Source organism: Dermochelys coriacea, chromosome 4 (genome assembly GCF_009764565.3).
Source record: "Dermochelys coriacea isolate rDerCor1 chromosome 4, rDerCor1.pri.v4, whole genome shotgun sequence".
In the NCBI taxonomy this organism is placed as follows: domain Eukaryota; kingdom Metazoa; phylum Chordata; order Testudines; family Dermochelyidae; genus Dermochelys; species Dermochelys coriacea.
Window position 1 is genome coordinate 94,351,920 of NC_050071.1, and position 19,223 is coordinate 94,371,142.

The following is a 19,223-nucleotide window of genomic DNA, read 5'->3' on the forward strand; positions in this document are numbered from 1 at the left end:
TAACCTGCTGGTATCAAGTAATTGCTGCAATTTTTAGAAATTGTACAATTATCAAAATGTAGACTTGGACAGGGCCTCAAGAGGTCATCTAGTTCAGTGGTTCTTAACCAGGGGTCCAGTGCCCACGAGCAAATTTCAGGGGGTGCGCCAAGCAGGGCCAGCATTAGACTTGCTGGGGCCCAGGGCAGAAAGCTGAAGCCTGAGCTACTTAGCTTCATAGGGCCCCCTGTGGCATGGGACCCCGGGCAATTGCCCTGCTTGCTATCCCCTAACACTGGCCCTGGCTTTTATATGGAGAAAACAGCTGTCATGGCACAGACAGGATGTGGAATTTTTACAGCATGTTGCGGGGGCCTCAAAGAAAAAGGTTGAGAATACGTGGCTCTAGTTCATCTCCTCATGCTGAGGCAGCATTAAGTATATATAGACCATCCATGACAGATGCTTGTCTAACCTGTTCTTAAAATGCTACACGGATAGGCATTCCAAGCCTTCCAGTGCTTTACTATCCTTATACTTAGATAATTTTTTCTAATATCCAACCTACACTTTCCTTCCTGCAACCTAAGCCAATTAATACTTCTACCTTCACTGGGCCTGGAGAACATATTTGAAGACTTGCCCTCCCTCAGTCTTCTCTTCTCTAGACTAAACATGACCAATTCTTTTAAGCTGTCCTCATCGGTTAGGTTTTCCAAACCTCAATTTTTGTTGCTGTCCTCCAGATTCTCCTCTAATTAGTTCGTATCTTTCTTTAAAGTGTAGTGCCCAAAAGTGGACAGAGTGCCAAGTAAAGCAGAACAATTATCACCTATGTCTTACAAATGACATTTTTGTTCACACATTCCAGAATAACACTTCCTTTTTTTTTTTGGTAACATCATATGGTTGACTTATTCAATTTGTGATCCACTATCCTTTTCTGCAGTACTGCTGCCTAGTCAGTTATTTCAATTCTTTATTTGCATTTGATTTTTCCTTCCTAAGTGTAGTACTTAAAGATCTTGACATCTCAGGCCTGTAACTCCACTCACCTTGTGTGAACAATTTTTATTTTGGATTCATGAACAAGACTGTTCTCTTTATCAATCATGGTAAATGCCAAGGAAGATTTTGTACCCGAGTTATGTTAGTTTTGCAAGAGTATTCTGTTCAAAACAATATCTGAAATAGAAGCATCTGTCCAGAATAAATTTATGACAACTCTCAGTTGCTTCAGATTCGTTTAAAAGGAAGCGTTGCACTCCTCAGCGAGAAAGTTTTAAAAAAGCACATTGCTAAATGGAAGTTCTTAAGATACTAGGTTGCTGTACTATTGCTGAAGGTTAGTTACACATGAATTTCTAATTCTGTATACTGATTTTGTATTCTGTATACTGATTATACTGTATACTGTATTCTGATTTTGATGCAATGAGACTTTGCTAAGTAAAAAATCTAAGGATCCTAAAGGTTACTCTTAAGCCTTGCCTCTTAACTTAGTCCATTAATCACAGGTAACGACCAAGCATAATGATTTGATAATGTTGAAGTCTGAGCTACCATAAACATAAGAACATCAGCCTAAAAGCGAATATACTAGAGCATTTAGTAAAGTACAGATAGAAAACTATGACTAACAGCATTTCTCCCAACAAGATATTTATCAAACTTTTCCTGGGAAAATCTGAAAGCCAAGGAAGCCCCATTTGCAGTTTGTTTCACTTAACCATTTAGACATGCAATACTTTTATGCCTTATTTCTCTTGGTATTCAAGAAGCTACATAAAGTGTATATACAGTGGCTTGGTCTAAACACTCATGTTGGCACAGTTACGTTGGTGAGGGGTATGAAAACAAGCAAGTTAAGGAAGTATGGGCTGGATGAATGCACTATAAGGTGGGTAGAAAGCTGGCTAGATTGTCGGGCTCAACGGGTAGTGATCAATGGCTCCATGTCTAGTTGGCAGCCGGTGTCAAGTGGAGTGCCCCAGGGGTCGGTCCTGGGGCCCGTTTTGTTCAATATCTTCATAAATGATCTGGAGGATGGTGTGGATTGCACTCTCAGCAAATTTGCGGATGATACTAAACTGGGAGGAGTGGTAGATACGCTGGAGGGGAGGGATAGGATACAGAAGGACCTAGACAAATTGGAGGATTGGGCCAAAAGAAATCTAATGAGGTTCAATAAGGATAAATGCAGGGTCCTGCACTTAGGATGGAAGAATCCAATGCACCGCTACAGACTAGGGACCGAATGGCTCGGCAGCAGTTCTGCGGAAAAGGACCTAGGGGTGACAGTGGACGAGAAGCTGGATATGAGTCAGCAGTGTGCCCTTGTTGCCAAGAAGGCCAATGGCATTTTGGGTTGTATAAGTAGGGGCATAGCGAGCAGATCGAGGGACGTGATCGTTCCCCTCTATTCGACACTGGTGAGGCCTCATCTGGAGTACTGTGTCCAGTTTTGGGCCCCACACTACAGGAAGGATGTGGATAAATTGGAAAGAGTACAACGAAGGGCAACGAAAATGATTAGGGGTCTAGAGCACATGACTTATGAGGAGAGGCTGAGGGAGCTGGGATTGTTTAGTCTGCAGAAGAGAAGAATGAGGGGGGATTTGATAGCTGCTTTCAACTACCTGAAAGGGGGTTTCAAAGAGGATGGCTCTAGACTGTTCTCAATGGTAGCAGATGACAGAACGAGGAGTAATGGTCTCAAGTTGCAATGGGGGAGGTTTAGATTGGATATTAGGAAAAACTTTTTCACTAAGAGGGTGGTGAAACACTGGAATGCGTTACCTAGGGAGGTGGTAGAATCTCCTTCCTTAGAGGTTTTTAAGGTCAGGCTTGACAAAGCCCTAGCTGGGATGATTTAACTGGGACTTGGTCCTGCTTTGAGCAGGGGGTTGGACTAGATGACCTTCTGGGGTCCCTTCCAACCCTGATATTCTATGATTCTATGATTCTAACACCCAGACCCTGACTGACAAAACCCCCAGTGCAGAAACAGCTATGCCAGCAGAAGAGTAGCTGGCAACATAGCTAACAAGGTTGGGAGGTGGTGTCCCTTCTGTCAGTAGTCTATACTAAGGGGCTATGCCAGCATAGTGTAGACAGTATTAACATCTGTTAACTTGCTTTTCTGATATGGGTTAAAAAGGGAGTATTCTCCCTGAAACTTCTAGTATAATGGGAGTTACCCTAACAAGAGTTCCCTTGTGCATCGTATGACATTAAATAGCATGTTGCTGACATTTAGCAATACATTTTTGTCATCTATCTTATCTATAGAAAGATACTGACTAAAGAATTAAAGAATATTTAAATTACCGATGTCACCAATGCATGTAAATCATTCTTAGTACTGCATTAGTGTGCTACCTGTACAATACATCTTAAACTTTATTCTCCAAATAAAATATTAAAAGCCATTAATAGAACAGTCTAGTTTTTATTAAGCCTTAATACTGTTTAAAAAAGTAAAACAGAATATTTGAACCAAATCTATTTTCTTATGATTTTGATAGAATTCCACTAGCCTTAAAACTAGCTTATCACCTTTTTAGGTGGATTCAGTGATAAAGTAGACACAAGAAATTAACAGATTAAATTTATTCAGAAAAATACAATAGTAAAATTAGTGTTCAAGAAGAGAATGTAGCTGTTGTGAATTTGGTGTTCCACAAGTGAATATACTATACCAATTTGTCATCATTTGTATCTGCTAGAGGTCACAATCAGGGTTGGATCTCCATTGTGATAGATGCAGTACAAACTTGAAGGAGATAGTTCCTACCCCACAGAGTTTATTAATCTCTCTTTAAGGCAACACTTGACAATTCAAACAAAGGAGGTAAAATAGAGGGAGGGAACAACTAGAATAATAATAGGGGCATATGGCTGCAAATTAGTTAGATACACAATCAGTAGGTTGCAAGTTGCTGCTTATGAACTATATTTAATACAATATTATATGCACACAAAAATATAATCTCCATATTTCCACCGGCCTTCAGACTGGCCATTTTCCATAGACAGCATAGCAGAAGTGGGTCTTGAGGAGGGATCTGAAGCAGTGGACAGTGGCTCTCTCAATAAGGAAGGGGTAACAGGGAACAAAGCATGAAGCTGCTTATGCAAGAAGCTGACAAACAAGTGGTGAAGCCTAGAATCATTAGACATGGACAATGCAATAAGCTACAAGAGCAGATAAATAGAGGAGGGGCTACATCATGTACAGCCTTAAAGGCAAGGAACAGATTATAACTGATCAGGGAAGAAGAAGAAATCAGAAGACTGATTCAAAGGAAAAAAAAAAAGTGTTGTGGACAGAATGACTTGACAGGAAGATTATTTTAGCAGCAACAGTCTGCATGGACCCAAGAAGGGGCACAAATCTGGAGGATTGGGTTTTAACTAATAAAGATTTCTATTTTTTAAAGATGCAATACTGCTAGTAACTTAAGGGTGTTTACTGAAATTGCAAAAGGTCTAAATCATGCAATAGTTTAAACATAAAATGTTCTACAGTCTTTGATAGATCACGTTGTAGAACACGTATATGACATCACATTCATCACCTTGACTACACGTTTTTAAACCAGCCAAGGATCACTGCTCTTACATCACACTAAATGGCCTTTAGTTTTGATTTGTTATGGTGTTTGAGGTACTCTCTTGCAGCACAAAAGGAAGAGAGTTTCTAGGCAAAATATGGGATTTGTAAAGTAGTAACATTCTTAAGAATATGACAATTAGAGATAGTTTGCAAGTTTCCATTAGAGATATGTAGCCAATAAAATAATGTAAACCTCCCAATTCTCCAAAGTCAGTTTTCTTCTGAACTACAATATTATGAATAGGCTTCCAGTCTGAGCTATGAATTCATAAAATACTTCAGTCACCACAACACCATACTGTCCACTTATTTTTAACAGTTGTATTTGTTTTGAGAGGCAAAAGTTCTTGACAAGGCAAAGCACTTGGTTTAAATAATTCATTCTTTGATTAACTCCAAACCATAGCCAGCATGATATACCGGTAATTACTGGCAGATGGCCTAATAATTCTGTTTCATGTAGCAAAAGTACTTTGCCTAGAGAACAATTCTGAACAATGTTTAATAAAGTCAGTTTGGCATCTTTAGAATAGAAAAGAGACTTACCTGTTAGGAGAGTTCCCTGAAGACAGAAGAACAAAGGAATAAACTCTTGGATTAATGAATAAGACTTGCTTGTTGTACAGTGGTGGGGCATATACAATTCAAGTGCTACATATACACACACACACCACTAATACAAGCAGTTAAATTAAACGAAAGAAGAAAGTGTCTGAGAACTCTACTTAGAAATAAGTAACTTCATTCCTTTAAAAAGATATGATTAGAACTTCTAGCTACAGCACAAGGATGAAGCCACTCCAGGCTGGGAATAAGGAGACATACTTTTAATTCCAGCTCTGCCAGAGACTTTTTGTATGACATTAGACAAGTCACTTGGTTTGGGATTCAGTTTCTCCTTCTGTAAAACAGGAATAATTACCTATCTCACCGGGATATTGTGAGGCTAAAATTGTTTAAGTTGTGCTGAAGTCAGATGAAAGACACTCAGTGTTATATACACTCCAGAAAATTGAATCTAGTCCATAAAGGTAAAGATCAATATATCATAAGAATCTGATGGGAAGAGATTCTGATCAGCATGAAAGAACAGAGTGCGTCACCTAGTTAGAATAGGAACAGTCAGGAACCTAGGTTCTGACGGTCACTGGCTTGCTGTGTGATCTTGAACAAGTTGTATAAAACTACTTCTATTTAACTGTTAAATACAATTTCTTGGCTATTTCACAGAGGTGTTGATTTTATTCTATATAATGCACTGAGATCATCCTTGCACAAAGAGGTATTATAGTTGTTATGCACTTTGAAATACAGTATCAGTAAAAATACTTCCAGAACAGATTGTCCCTTTAAGACCTCTGAAGTACAATCAGAAAAGTGATTAAAAAAAAAGTGCCATTGTCAGTAAATGTTTCTCTAAACAAAAAATAAGCTCACGGTCGTAATGATTGTTCTGGTTCTGATATTTACATGACAGTGATTTATACACCTGTTAAAACTTCCTAAATAGTTATTAAAATAAGTGACATTCTGGGAGGAGAAAGTTACTCACCTTGTACAGTAATGATGGTTCTTCGAGATGCGTCTCCCTATTGGTGCTCCACTGTAGGTGCATTTGTGCCCCTGCCACCTCTAATCGGAGATTTTAGGTAGCAGTTCAGCCTGCACATGCACTGTCCCTCCCTTGTGGTCTTGTCTCGAAGCTATCTAGTCTCACATACAGGAACAACCCCTCAGTTCCTTCTCTACTGCAGAGCCCCATATTGAGACATCTCGAAGAATCATCATTATTGTACAAGATGAGTAACTGCCTCCTCTTCTTCCAGTAGTATCCCTATGAGTGCTCCACTCTAGGTGACTTCACAGCAGTATCCCTCCTGGAGAGCTGAGATGTCAGAGTAAAGTCTGTTACTACAGAGAGAACCAATGAGCTGAAGATGGCATCAGAGGCCGAATCTCCAACAATTGCATAATGTTCTGAAAAAGTGTGGGCAGAGGCCCAAGTTGCTGTTCTATAGATATCTGAATTAGGGACATCTTTAAGGAATGCAACTGAGGTAGAAATTGACCTCATGGAGTGCATATGGACTCCAGACAGAGACAACAGGTTGCGCCCTTGATAACAGAGATGAATGCCACCAGAGACCCATTTGGATAGTCTTTGAGGCAATATTGCAGAACCTTTGGCTCTTACCACAAACAAAAGGAAGAGCTTAGGGGATTTCCTAAAGTCCTTAGTCCTGTCCAAGTAGAATGCTAGTGCTCTTGTAACATCTAGTATATGCAGAATCGCTTCCCTGTTGTCACAATGTGATTTGAGAAAAACAGGGAGATGGATCTGTTGTTTCATATGGAAAGTGGAGACAACTTTATAGAAACTTGAGATGTGGCTTTAGTTACTTTATCTTTAAAAAAGATCTTGAATGGTGCATGTGTCATCAGAGCTGCTATTTCTCCTATGCACCTAGCTGAGGCCATAGCAATTAGAAATGCTGTCTTCATGGACAGGTGTAAGAATGAGTCCATGGCGACTTGCTCTAAGGGAGATCTAGTCAGAGGTCTGAGAACTAGGTTAAGATCCCAGGTTGGAGCAAGTGGTCTCGCATGCAGGAAGATATTCCCAATGTCCTTAAGGAATCTATATATCAGCAGGTATGAACACAGAGTATCTGTCTACTTGATGATGGCAGGCCATTATGGCTGTGAGGTGTACCTTAAGGGAGCTGAGCGAAAGTTTTGACCTTTTGAAGTCTAAAATGTAATATAAAAATCAGAGGGAGGACGAGGCCAGGTCTATGTGCTTAGAATGACACCAAATTTTGAATCATTTCCATTTTTGGAGGTAAGTATGTCAAGTGGTTGACTTTCGGCCGTGTAGCAACACATCTTTCACCTCATCAGAGCATTCGATCTCTAAGTCTTGGAACCAAGAAAGAGCCAAGCATGGAGATGGTGGATCCGCCTGATGCTTTGAGAGAAAAGGTGAGGAATGAGCTGAAGAGGAACCATAGGACATACTGCCATCTGTGCCAGGTAAGAGAACCAGACTTGTCTTGGCCAAGAGGGGACAATCAGAATAATTCTTGCTTTATCTTGCTGAATTTTCAACAAGACTTTGGATACAAGAGGAAACGGGAAAGGCATACACGAGGTGAATGTCTCATGGGAGGATTAGGGCTTCTTCCAGTGAATGTTTCCCCCTGACGGCTCTGGCATTAATGAGGACATTTCTTGTGCCAGTAAGTAGCAAAGAGATCTGTAGTTGGGGTTTCCCAAAGAGCTAATATGTTGCGAAGCACCTCTAAGTTCAGTTCCCATTTCGTGGTCTTGAGAAAAGTTCCTCCTGAGATTGTCAGCTGTCATGTTCTGCATCTCTAGTAGGTAGAAGGCTGATATGAGCACGTTGTGATGGATGCATCAGTTCCAAAATTTGAGTGCTTCTATGCAGAGGGAGGGAGATCTGGCACCCCCTGGCAATTTATGTAAAACAAAGATCATACTGTCTGTCCCATTATTTCCAATCTCCCTTCGCTTTTGAGAGTGAAGGGAGATTGGCGGGCTATTCATGACCTAAGGGCACTAAACAAATATGTGAAGGCGCAGAAGTTCAATATGGTCACCCTTGCAGCCATTATTCCAGCTCTAGAGCAAGGAGGTTGGTTTTCGGCTCTTGACCTACAAGATATCTTCTTCCACATCTCAATACAACCATCACACAGATTCCTATGGTTTAACCTTTGCGTAGGACTATCATCAGTACAGACTGGTCCCATTCGGCCTCTCGTCTGCACCCAGGGTATTTTCCAGGGTTCTCTCTGTCACAGCAGCACACCTGCGAACACTGGATATTGTTATCTACCTGTATCTTCCTCAGGGCTTCTTCATTCGATGGCAGTACAAGCCATCCAGGTGACCATGTGCACATTTGGGCAGCTGGGCCTGCAACTCAACATACAGAAAATCGATACTCACCCCAGACAGCGATTGGGTTCAGTGGCCCTAAAAGGTAAAAGATCTATTTCCTGGTGAAGTAGATTCCCGTGAGAAGGGTCCCTGAAGAGGGATGGGGAAGGGAGGCGGAAGTGAGGGAGGAAAGTGAATTGAATGGCGTAACCCTTTAAAATAATCTCCGAGACCCATCCGTCAGAGGTGATATTCTTCAACTGTTGTGAAAGAGGGCCAACTGACTTCTGAAGGGACGTGACAGGTGCATAGAAAGCAGCAGATATTGCAAGGAATAACTGTTCGAGCCCTCAAGCAAACTGTCAAAAGTGTTCAGTGGAGGAGAGGTGAAGGGACGCAGATTGGAGTGCTGACTGCTTCCACTTTTGTACTCTGAGCCTTTTGCGATACAATTCATAATAGCATTGAGGGTGGGTACTGAAGAGGTTGTGACCTGTGATGTGGTTGAGAGCTATATCTTCTCTTTTGTAGTGCAGTGTAGATTCCCAGGAAGCATAATGTGGCCCAGGAATATTCCAAAACTAAAGATAGCATTTTAGGATCTTTATGCAAAGAGATCAAAACTAACAGACTGCATAACAAACTTGAAGTTTAAAACACACTAGGGCTTTAGAATTTTTTTTTTGAGAGTCTAATGAAAAGAAACCACTTCAAACCCCAAGCAAGAGAAGCTATTAAATTCCTCTACAGGTTCCAACATTTCCCGATTGGTAAGTATTCTGTCCACTTCTCCCTAGAAAATCTGGGAAGTATCCAGAATTAGGACTAAAAGGAAATGTCTAGCCAGAAAGCCTGCATTAAAATTTTTTGTTCGGAAGACTTTGGTAGTTTTATTCCAATCCAGGTGACTGACTAAATAGGTCTTGCCAAAAGAGTTCAATTCTTTAGTTATCCTCGAAAGCTTATGCTCTAATAAATTTGTTAGTCTCTAAGGTGCCACAAGTACTCCTTTTCTTTTTGCGAATACAGACTAACACGGCTGCTACTCTGAAACCTGTCACTATTGAGTGAAATTCCTGATATTGCTAGGAAGTGTTCTGAGCAGATCAGTTACAGACATCTCCTCTCTGGATTTTCCACCAAATGCATCCGATGAAGTGAGCTGTAGCTCACGAAAGCTTATGCTCTAATAAATTTGTTAGTCTCTAAGGTGCCGCAAGTACTCCTTTTCTAATTAGGGCTCAGATATTAAGTTTGGTCCAGTTGGATTAAAGTTTAAATTTTGATTCTCTTCTGGCAAGAATGTACATGAGCCATTAATAGCATAAACAACCAGACACACTATGCTAACTTTCTAGACTATTTTCCTAACTAAAAATGTAATTATTGTTATTTTTGCAACACATCTAGAATTGCTGCTATACTTGAACTTTTCAAGAGTAACTAACTTGCTAGCATCTATTTCTCACATTGACGTGTAAGGTAACAATTTTTCACGCATGATTGTTGACATTTTCCAGTGCAAAGGGAGAAGAGAAGTTTAAAAAAAATACACAATGCAATGATTAAAAATTAATCTCACAAATGCAACCTTAATTAATATGGCTTTAAAAATCATCTTTGCTAATCCAGAGCTGATTTTTTATTTATTTCTTATGCTTGAAGTCAAAAGTTCTTGGATCATATCTCAAAGTTAATATCCATCCCTCAAGAAACCTTTCTGCCCATGATTGTGGTATATTGATATATAAACTCAGTTTACTGTTAATCTCTACATGCAATTGTTCATATTTGTTAAATTAAAGGTACAAGATTTAACTCAGGTGAACAGTTTTTGGAATTTTGCTGGCACTTGGTAAGAGGCTGGAAGTTAGTTACCTCCTTTTGTAGATGGAGTTTGAAGAAACTGTTTGGTTTTGAAGGCAGCACGAGGCAATTTTTTCTGCCTTTGCATAGCTGTTGAAAGATAAGAAGTGTTATATTTGTCTAGAAAGACAACAACTCAATTCACTTGGGATATAGAACCACATCTGCTTGTGAAGCATCAGGGAACAAGCAGCTAGCAAAGTGAGTAACAGTTTTCAAAAGCTGTTATGGCTCTATAAGAAGTGAAGTGTTTTGTTTTAAAGTGGTGCTTGCTGCATTAAAAGGTTGCAAAGAGAAAGTGTCAAAAACCTTGTAGTACAAAATGCATATATTTCTTAATAGTAAAGAAGTTTCTTGCAGGGCTAAAAACCCAGGAAAGCAAAAACAAACACACCAAAGGGAGAACAAGCCACCAGCAAACATGCCACAGCAATCTCAGCGCAAGATTAGATATAAAGTAAAGATGGAAACTAAGACTGACTGTCAGATTGAACTTGATAAAACAAGGTTAATTTTCCTTTTAAAGCAAAGAGAAACTTTCAGAGAAGGTGACTTTCCCTTGAAACTTACACAAACGTATGCAAGCTAATTATCAAATTCAAGACTGCCACCCATCAAATTTAGATACGTTCCAGAATTATTGGGCTTTGCTGGCTCTGCAAGAATAGATCTCAGCAAAAAAAACTAGTCCTGTTAGTGCCTTAAAGGGTTCCTGTAACCCACCATTTGCCAACAGCCAGTCAGCAAAGTTCTAGGAGCAGCATATGCTTGGCAGGAAGGAACATGCCAGGAACTGAGAGATTCAGTATACTCTCACAGCAATCTTCACTAACTGGGAGTAGCCTCTACTGGAACCTAAGGCCTTGTCTACACAAAAAAATTGCACCATTTTCACTGTACTGGTGTGAAGTGGTACAATGCCCCCAGTGTGTACGGCAGTTATGCCGAAGTTCTTAAACCAGTGTAAGTTATTTAGGAATGGGAATAAGCTGTACCAGTATATGGCAACTTTACATTGGTGTAACTGCATCCACACTAGGAATTGTATAAGTATAACTATTGGGGGGGGTAGGGGAGAAAACACATACGTACCTGACAGTTATACCGGTACTAAAATGGTGTAGATCAGACCTCAGTTACCATCCTCAGCATAACCCCGAGGGAGGACAGTTATGAATACAAGGCCTGTCCTGCACACCAAGCCCCGCAGCATTCTACATCAAGTCAAACACTAGAACTGGAGGCACTTTGATGGGGTGGGGGCGGGAATTAGCACCTTAGTAACATTTTAAAAATACTTTAAACATCTCCAACTTTACAATCATTCGTATTCAATCATAATTTAAGATTATCTCCATGGGCCCTCTTCCACTTCAAAATGTACAATAGCTCTTTGAGGAGCAGGGAGGGAGAGAACAGAAAATTGCATAATTTTCCTCATCTCAATTTATGGCTGGCTGGCATGTTTGCTCGTCTTGGTCTTAAATGCTATAATAAGAAATGTTTACTCAGAATTGCTATTCTTTCATAAAATAGTACAAAATAATGAAGTGCTCATAAATATAACACAAGGTGCTAGCTCTGTAATTCATAAATACAAAACAGTGGTGATACTTTGTACCAGATAGACCCTAATAAGTCTGAACACCATTCTGTGATAGAAGTGTGTAGCTTCACACACCCACACACACACACACACACCCGTCTACACAGATTCATCTCCACTTCTGATGTACAAACTCACTGGGAATCGTTTGCTGAACTTAATTTCTAGGTTGTGAAGCATTTTGTACAATGTACCCCCACTTACAGCCTATTCAACACAAACAAGAAAAGTGAAAAGATATCACAAAGCACACAACGGTTTTAATTGTAGAAATGAACAAAAGCTTCCAAATGATCATATCTAGGAATTAAACAACAGACCACTAATCCAACATGCCTACCTATGCCTCTGCCTACTGGTTTCTTATTGATTCAGTAATGTTTACTTCTAGTCTCATTGTCCTGTATAATACCACTCAAAGACAAGAGAGGCTTCTTGTATGCTCCAGAAGAAAGTTTCTCAAGAATGAATTTAAAAGGCAGATTTATTTCTCAAACCCATGTCCCAATATACTATTCAATCTATTTACATTTGGGTAAGGAAGCCACCCATTAATTTTGCTCCACCATATTTAGCTGATTCTCTGATCTTGCTTAACTGATTTGAATGAAGATCTGGTACTAGAATTGATGTTTTCAAGTGATTTTTTCTATCATGATACTTGCATTTCATTTGCAAGTGAGGTTAGTGAATCAATATGTAAGATTTTAAAACAGATGTCCCATTTACAGATCAAATTCTCTGTTATACTTCATGAAGATTCTCTAACTACATAATTATCTGCACTAATATCACTGAAAAGAATTTTGGGCATTAGAGGGGAGCAAAGCAGAGGAAACAACTAGTTTCCCTTTGGTGAATATGCAGACTGTAATAGGATATAATATCCAATGCAAATGTTTAAGATATTTTATCTACTTCTATCAGTTTTGGTTACATAAAGTTGAACTTTAAAGATAACACCTACAATTATACTACTTGTAAAATGCTACAAATACTATTAAACTTACTCTGCCATACAGGGCACACTCTTGAAGTGCAATGCAGATTTATAACAATTAAGTTTTAAAGCAGTATTTCAAATCAACAAAAAATATAGCAATGCAGGCCATTATTTGCATCAGAATGTTTGATTTTTGTTTTTATTCTCTTTGTGTGCTACAGAGCTTCACCTTGGCCATTTATGATTTCAGCCACTTTATCAAAAGATAAGTAGGCAACTAGGCTGTAGCTGCTGCCAACTGAATTAACAGCTAAGTGTGTTCAACTCCACTTATAGGATTTCACCTTGTACATCTGAATTTTCATACACTGATATAAGTGAAAGGATATGTATTATGTACTTGATTTAATAGAAGTATCTGTCTTCCATCTGGAAGGTCCCCCTAAAAGCTTCCCCAATAGCTTTTCAGAGATTTGCATGGCTTGGGAGACAAACTCGAAAGGAATGTGTGACACTATCCATACACTTATATAATATTTGAAAATCCAATGTAACAAAAGGTATTTGTAAGAGCTTGTTCTTTGATATATGGAACTTAAGTATTACAATATGGATAGTTAAGATCTAGTAAGAAGAGACACTCATTCAATAGTTTATCTACATTCACAAAGTGATTTTTTACATATCACTCGGGAGTTTTAAATAGCTACAAATAGGAGTGTGTAATGTAGCCAGTTTTAAATAGGGACTGTAATCCACTACTTATAGATGGACTGATTGAGTGGTGAATTTACACTAGACTGCATCAGACTGAAAATAATTTTTCAGTTGGATTACAGTTAAGAATTTATCACAGTAACTGTCTTTATACCCTATACAACTACATACACTGAAGATCATGTCTGGAAATACATTTCTTCCACTTAGACTAGACATCTCTAAAGTTGCCTGTTCAACAAATCACACATCTGAGCAGTTGCCAACTTCGAGGTCTTACTGCATTCCCAACTAATTTTCAATTGCCAGCATCCACAGCACATTCAGTAATGCAGCCATAGCAAATAAGCATGTTCATTAGCTAGTGAACAGCAGCCTTTGACAAGGAAAAAGCAATAACCTTAGATAGAAACGTAGCAACCTTGCAAGGTTAAGCTCATGCAAGACCAGCAGGTGAAAGATTTGGATCTCAAAACCCAAGAAGTCCTTGCCACAGGAAAATATGACAAACTTTGCAGCAATTTAACAATGGCATTTGTCCAAAGTGAAACAGTTAAATACAAAGTCAATGGGAAAAAATGGAGGTTCAAATACAGGAATGATCAGAATTCCAGGAACTCAATGCTTAACACTGGCTGTTTGTATGTACACATACATAGGACCATCCTAAATAGATTTACTTCATGTTCTAATCTAAATCTTAAAAAAAACCCAAAAAACTATATTGGTTTGTATATTCAATAGCAAGGATCTGACAAGAGCAAGGAAACTGTAAGGGGTAAAAGTCTGGGCTTTATTCATGAAATCCTATTTATATAAATCCAGTTAATCTACAGGGACTTTAGTGTTTTGAAAAAATGTTCAAGTATTGGATATAATCAAATTCACTAATGATTTCTATTATTCTTATCTGTCTGTTAATTAATTATACTGTTTAAACAAGGGCATCCACCTACTTTGTATCCTACAGTCTAATTACCATGCTAAACTTGAAGTCAGAATATTATGACTTCATGGCAGGATTAAGCAGTACAAGCTAGGCTATGAAAAATTTAACTCTTGTATAGTAAACAACAGAAAGCGTTCTGGCCAAGTAAGTTTTGTTTAGTCTTTTCTTCAAGTTTGCGCAATATTAAAACATTTTCCCCCAAGTAACCCATACGGGTTTGCTAAAACCCTGATTTTGTTTTAAATTATTACGAATATGCAACGTTCTGAAGCAATTAAAACTACCACTGAAATATTCCATTAGGAAAGCTGCTACCAAATTGGATTTTAACTTACTGTAGACCAATATGATAATATATACATTAATGGGATTTTATAAATTGTTTGTCTGACAATGGAAGTAGTTCTTAAAACTATTAAAGCAAGAAACTCAGTTAAGACAAACTATTAATATCCAGTAAGGATATACACCACATATTTTAGAAGCTTGAATCTAATAACGTGCTTTTATTGCCTAACAACTTAACATAACAATTCGTGTTTTCTTCCTTAACCATTTGATCATGTTTTGCTTCCTTTAGAATTTTACACTCTAAAAATCTACACATTAAACCTTTAATGCTTAGACAAAAATGGTCATCACATTATCCTAGAAGCATCCAATTATGAATGAATATTTGAAGATTAAAAAGATACAGGTACAGAACTCCTAGACATCCACCTTAAAATACATTTGCTTTTGTTTTGTTTTTTAACATGGCGAGTCCTTTAAGGAGTATGAATACAAATATAATCTTGCAGTTCACAGCTTAATGACACTCCCGCAACTAACTCAGAGCATTAGGTTGGTTTTGCTTGACAGTAATGTATGTGCACATAATGGGGATTTGAAAGTCATTTCATCCTTTACTTGGAAGGTATTAAAACTAGCAAGAATCCTGCATTTGACCATGGATTTTTGCGTTTTTGATATCCTGCATTTCATTACTTCACTGGCTTACAAAGAAGAGACCCATCTGATAGGGCAGAGGAAGAGAGATAAATGACTGAGCCAAAACAAGACAAATATATATAATTTCAGATCAGCTTTCAGCATCCTTTACAAACCATATTTACCTCATTTTTGTGTACTGCAATATAATTAAAGGGTGAAGAAAACCAGAAAGTTAGTTTTCATAAACTCTTGAAAAGAAAATGCAACAGTACAAAGTAGCACTGTAGAAGTTCTCTAATTATAGTAAATAAAAATGGTTTTCACAATACTCTAGTCTGAAGTGTATGTATACTAAACATTTGTACCAGAATATACCAAAATATTAAATATATCATTTTTAAAAAAGGGTTGGTCCTATTTTGTATACAAGTAACAACTGATGTTTTCTCATCAGTTCAAAGTTCATGTAATTCTTCGCCAGTATTCATTTTATTTTACAGAGGAAAATTCAGCACTAATGCTGCATTTCAACAATTACAAGCAATCTCACACACAATTAAGGGAAAAAGAAGGGAAAACTCTTCAATTTCAAGTTTCTGTGGAAACTTCAAGAGGGTGAGGAAAATATTAAGTTATGAAAGATAACTTGGACAATAGTAGGCACATACATAATTTTAATGGAAGAGAAGTGCTAAACTTGGAAACAATCTGTTGGTTTTTTTCCCTGTCAGATTTGGCATTTATGTATAACCTGATCTCAGACTTGACTAAACATCAAGGCTAATGTGATGTGTAGTTCTTTATGAAATGGTTCTCTTTACCATGAAACTGTAAACACATGCTACTGCTTTCAATCTAATTCCAAAATATGTGTTTACAATATCACTGTAAAGACACTTACTGGCTGAGGCCTGAGGTTGAATGCGAGGTATTCCTCCATTTGGCACTTGAAAATTTGAATCACTTCTGCTGTTTTTCACAGACTCAGCATGGATGTTAGATGTCCTGGACAAGTTTGGAAGACTACGCCTTAGTTTTTCTGTATAAAAAAACAATACAAAGACAACGTACAATCTGATGCAGAAGACTGACAACATAACTGACGGTCTCACGGTCTTCAAAAACTGACATGAAAATTAATTTTGCTGTATAAAACTGCACTGCAATTTAAAAGCATGTGGTGGCAAAACTAAACACTATTTAGACCAATGGTTCCCAAACTGGAACAACCTGTGAAACCCTTTCACTAAAATGTCAAGTCTCGAACCCCCTCCTAAAAATGAGTATTTCCAGAGATTTTCTCCTTTACCCAAGTATAAATTATAAAAGCAGTGTTCTTGGAAGTATAAAATTTGTTTTATGACATGCTTATTACACTTTATTTATTATTAATTATTCATCATTACAGTATTATTACATTATGAAAATGGCAACTCGCTTCCAAGATCTCACTTTCGTAGACTGTATCACTTTGAATAAGCCTGTTATAAGACAAGGCTCCTAAGTTTCATCAAGGAGTATCCGATGTGAAACAGCATGAAGGTATTTAAGAAGCCAACTCAAAGAGTTCCTCCTACACAAGCAATCAGGTCTTGAGCAGTCCAGGCAAACAATACATGTTACAGTAAAGCTTAAACTTGTTCTTCATAATAATTTTAAAAACAATACTAGCTGCCTATTTAATTTTAAAAAACAGCAAAAATATCCACCTCCCTTTCCATTTCTTATAAGGAGTCTTGAAGTTTCTATCTCCTCAGTGTGATAGATATGCTTGCTTTGATCTGCTTAGCTCTTGGAAGTGCAGTGGCTCCGGGCTGCTGGCCCCGTGCTGCCCGGGGTTCGTAGGGACAACTCTGTCTGCCATTAGGGAATTTTTTCCCACAAACCCCAATTTGGGAACCACTGATTTAAATCATTCAACTGTTCTACAGATTACATAATTATTTTCTTATACCTCACATATGAAATATTCTGCATGTATTTTCTTCCCAAATAAATACTTTGCAATTTTGCTGTGTGCTATGGAAAGTCAGAAATATAGTTGATTTTGAAACTCTCAAAGATTTCAAGATCTGCATTGTGAACTCATGATTTTTTTGTACTACATATTACATGATGTTTGACCATAATAATTTTTCCATCAATTTAGCGTAAGTAACAGTTTTTGAAAAAGTATTATATAATTACAGTTTTCAATCTCGATATACAAATTAAAAAAAAATTCATTCCACCTACTACTGACATGCAATCATCTGAGGTACAGTTTATTTTGACAAGACACTGTATCTACCTGAAAATAGTTTTAGGTAGGCACAATTATCCAGAATGGAATTTGTGCCCATATGCCATGGTGAACCTTGTGTTTTTGCAAAGAGCACCATGGAATCTTTAAAATTAAAAAAACTAAAGTCCAAACCATTAAACACATTACACAAAAGTGCATATTCTTACACAGGCTTCCAATCTGCATTTTAAACAATTAACAGCTTTCTAAGGTCATATCTACACTGGCACTTTCATCATTAAAACTTCTGTCACTCAGGGATGTGAAAAACACACACACACACACACACACACCCCCGAATGACAAAAGTTTTGACGACGAAAAGCACAGGTGTGGACAGCGCTTCGTCAGCAGGAGCTACTCTCCTGTCGACAAAGCTACTGCCCGTTACTGGGGGTGGTATGATTTTGTCGCTGGGAAAGCTCTTTCCTGGCAACGAAGAGCGGCTACACTGGGCACCTTACAGCAGTGTGGCTGCAGCAGCACAACTGCGCCATTGTAAGATGCACAGTGTAGACACAGCCTAAGTAAGTGTTTATTGTCTGTACATTAGACTCAATTCAACAGGGCCATAGTTTAAGACTGTCTTCTTCCAGGGAATGCCCATATTCACACCCCCCGCCAACTTGTTGAATAGAAGGATTGCTGCTTATTTGGGAAAGACCTTCCCTTCCCAAAACATGGCATTCCCCTGTTCTGGGGATTATAGCTAGGTTTTAAATACTGCATCCATTACTTAAGTATCACAGCACCTTGGTTATTTGTCCCTGTGGAGCTTCTATACCAGAGGTGGGCAAACTACGGCCTGCAGGCCACATCCGACCCGCAGGACCCTCCTGCCCAGCCCCTGAGCTCCTGGCCCCTCCTCTACTTTTCCTCTCCCCCACTGCCTCAGTGCGCCTCACTGCCGGCGCAACGCTCTGGGTGGCCGGGCAGCACAGTTGCAGAGCCGTGGCCTGACCCGGTGCTTTGGGTGGCGTGGCTGCAGCACCGCCAGTCACCGGTGCTCCAGGCAGCACGGTAAAAGGGCAGGGAGCAGGGGGGGTTGGATAGAGGGCAGGGGAGTTGGGGGGGTGGTCAGGGGGGAGGGGTGTGGATGGGGTCAGGGCAGTCAGAGGGCAGGGAACAGGGGGGGTTGGATGGGGCAGGACTTGTCCCGGGGAGCAAGTCAGGAATGAGAGGGGGCATTGGATGGGGCAGCAGGGTGCAGTAAGGGGTGGGAGTTCTGGGGGTGGTCAGGGACAGGGAGCAGGGGGTGGTGGATGGGATAAGAGTCCTGGGGGGTCCGTCAGGTGACCCAGGGGGTTGGATGGGGCAGAGTCCAGGGGGATCTGTCAGGGGCGAGAAGTGGGGGGGGAGGGGTCAGATACGAGGCAGAGGCTAGGCCGTCTGGCTGTTTGGGGAGACAGCCTCCCCTAACTGGCC

General features: G+C 39.2%; 1 protein-coding gene and 1 long non-coding RNA gene across 8 annotated transcripts in view; one reads left to right on the forward strand and one right to left on the reverse strand.

Annotated features, from left to right (window-relative positions):
* LOC122460046 overlaps positions 1-16,558 on the forward strand; it is a 72,138-nt gene extending 55,580 nt beyond the window's left edge. Inside the window, exons 3-7 of one of the 3 annotated variants that reach the window (XR_006281094.1) lie at positions 7,440-7,630; positions 10,306-10,567; positions 15,162-15,278; positions 16,015-16,129; positions 16,497-16,558. This is a non-coding gene — a long non-coding RNA (uncharacterized LOC122460046). Of the gene's footprint in view, positions 1-6,697; positions 7,631-9,714; positions 10,568-15,161; positions 15,279-16,014; positions 16,130-16,496 lie in introns of those variants that run through there. The other 2 variants (XR_006281093.1, XR_006281092.1) reach the window with 2 other exon arrangements.
* The window catches only part of SLAIN2 (SLAIN motif family member 2), a 65,054-nt gene that overhangs the window by 9,255 nt on the left and 36,576 nt on the right, over positions 1-19,223 (reverse strand). For 2 of the 5 annotated variants that reach the window (XM_038398218.2, XM_038398216.2), the window contains 2 exons: positions 16,416-16,553; positions 10,379-10,456 (listed from right to left, as the gene is read on the reverse strand). The exons of 1 other annotated variant lie outside the window; for it this stretch is intronic. In XM_038398218.2, the coding sequence (XP_038254146.1) occupies positions 10,379-10,456; positions 16,416-16,553 (216 nt within the window). Of the gene's footprint in view, positions 1-10,378; positions 10,457-15,696; positions 15,711-16,415; positions 16,554-19,223 lie in introns of all 5 variants that reach the window. 2 more of the 5 variants (XM_043513891.1, XM_038398217.2) reach the window with 2 other exon arrangements.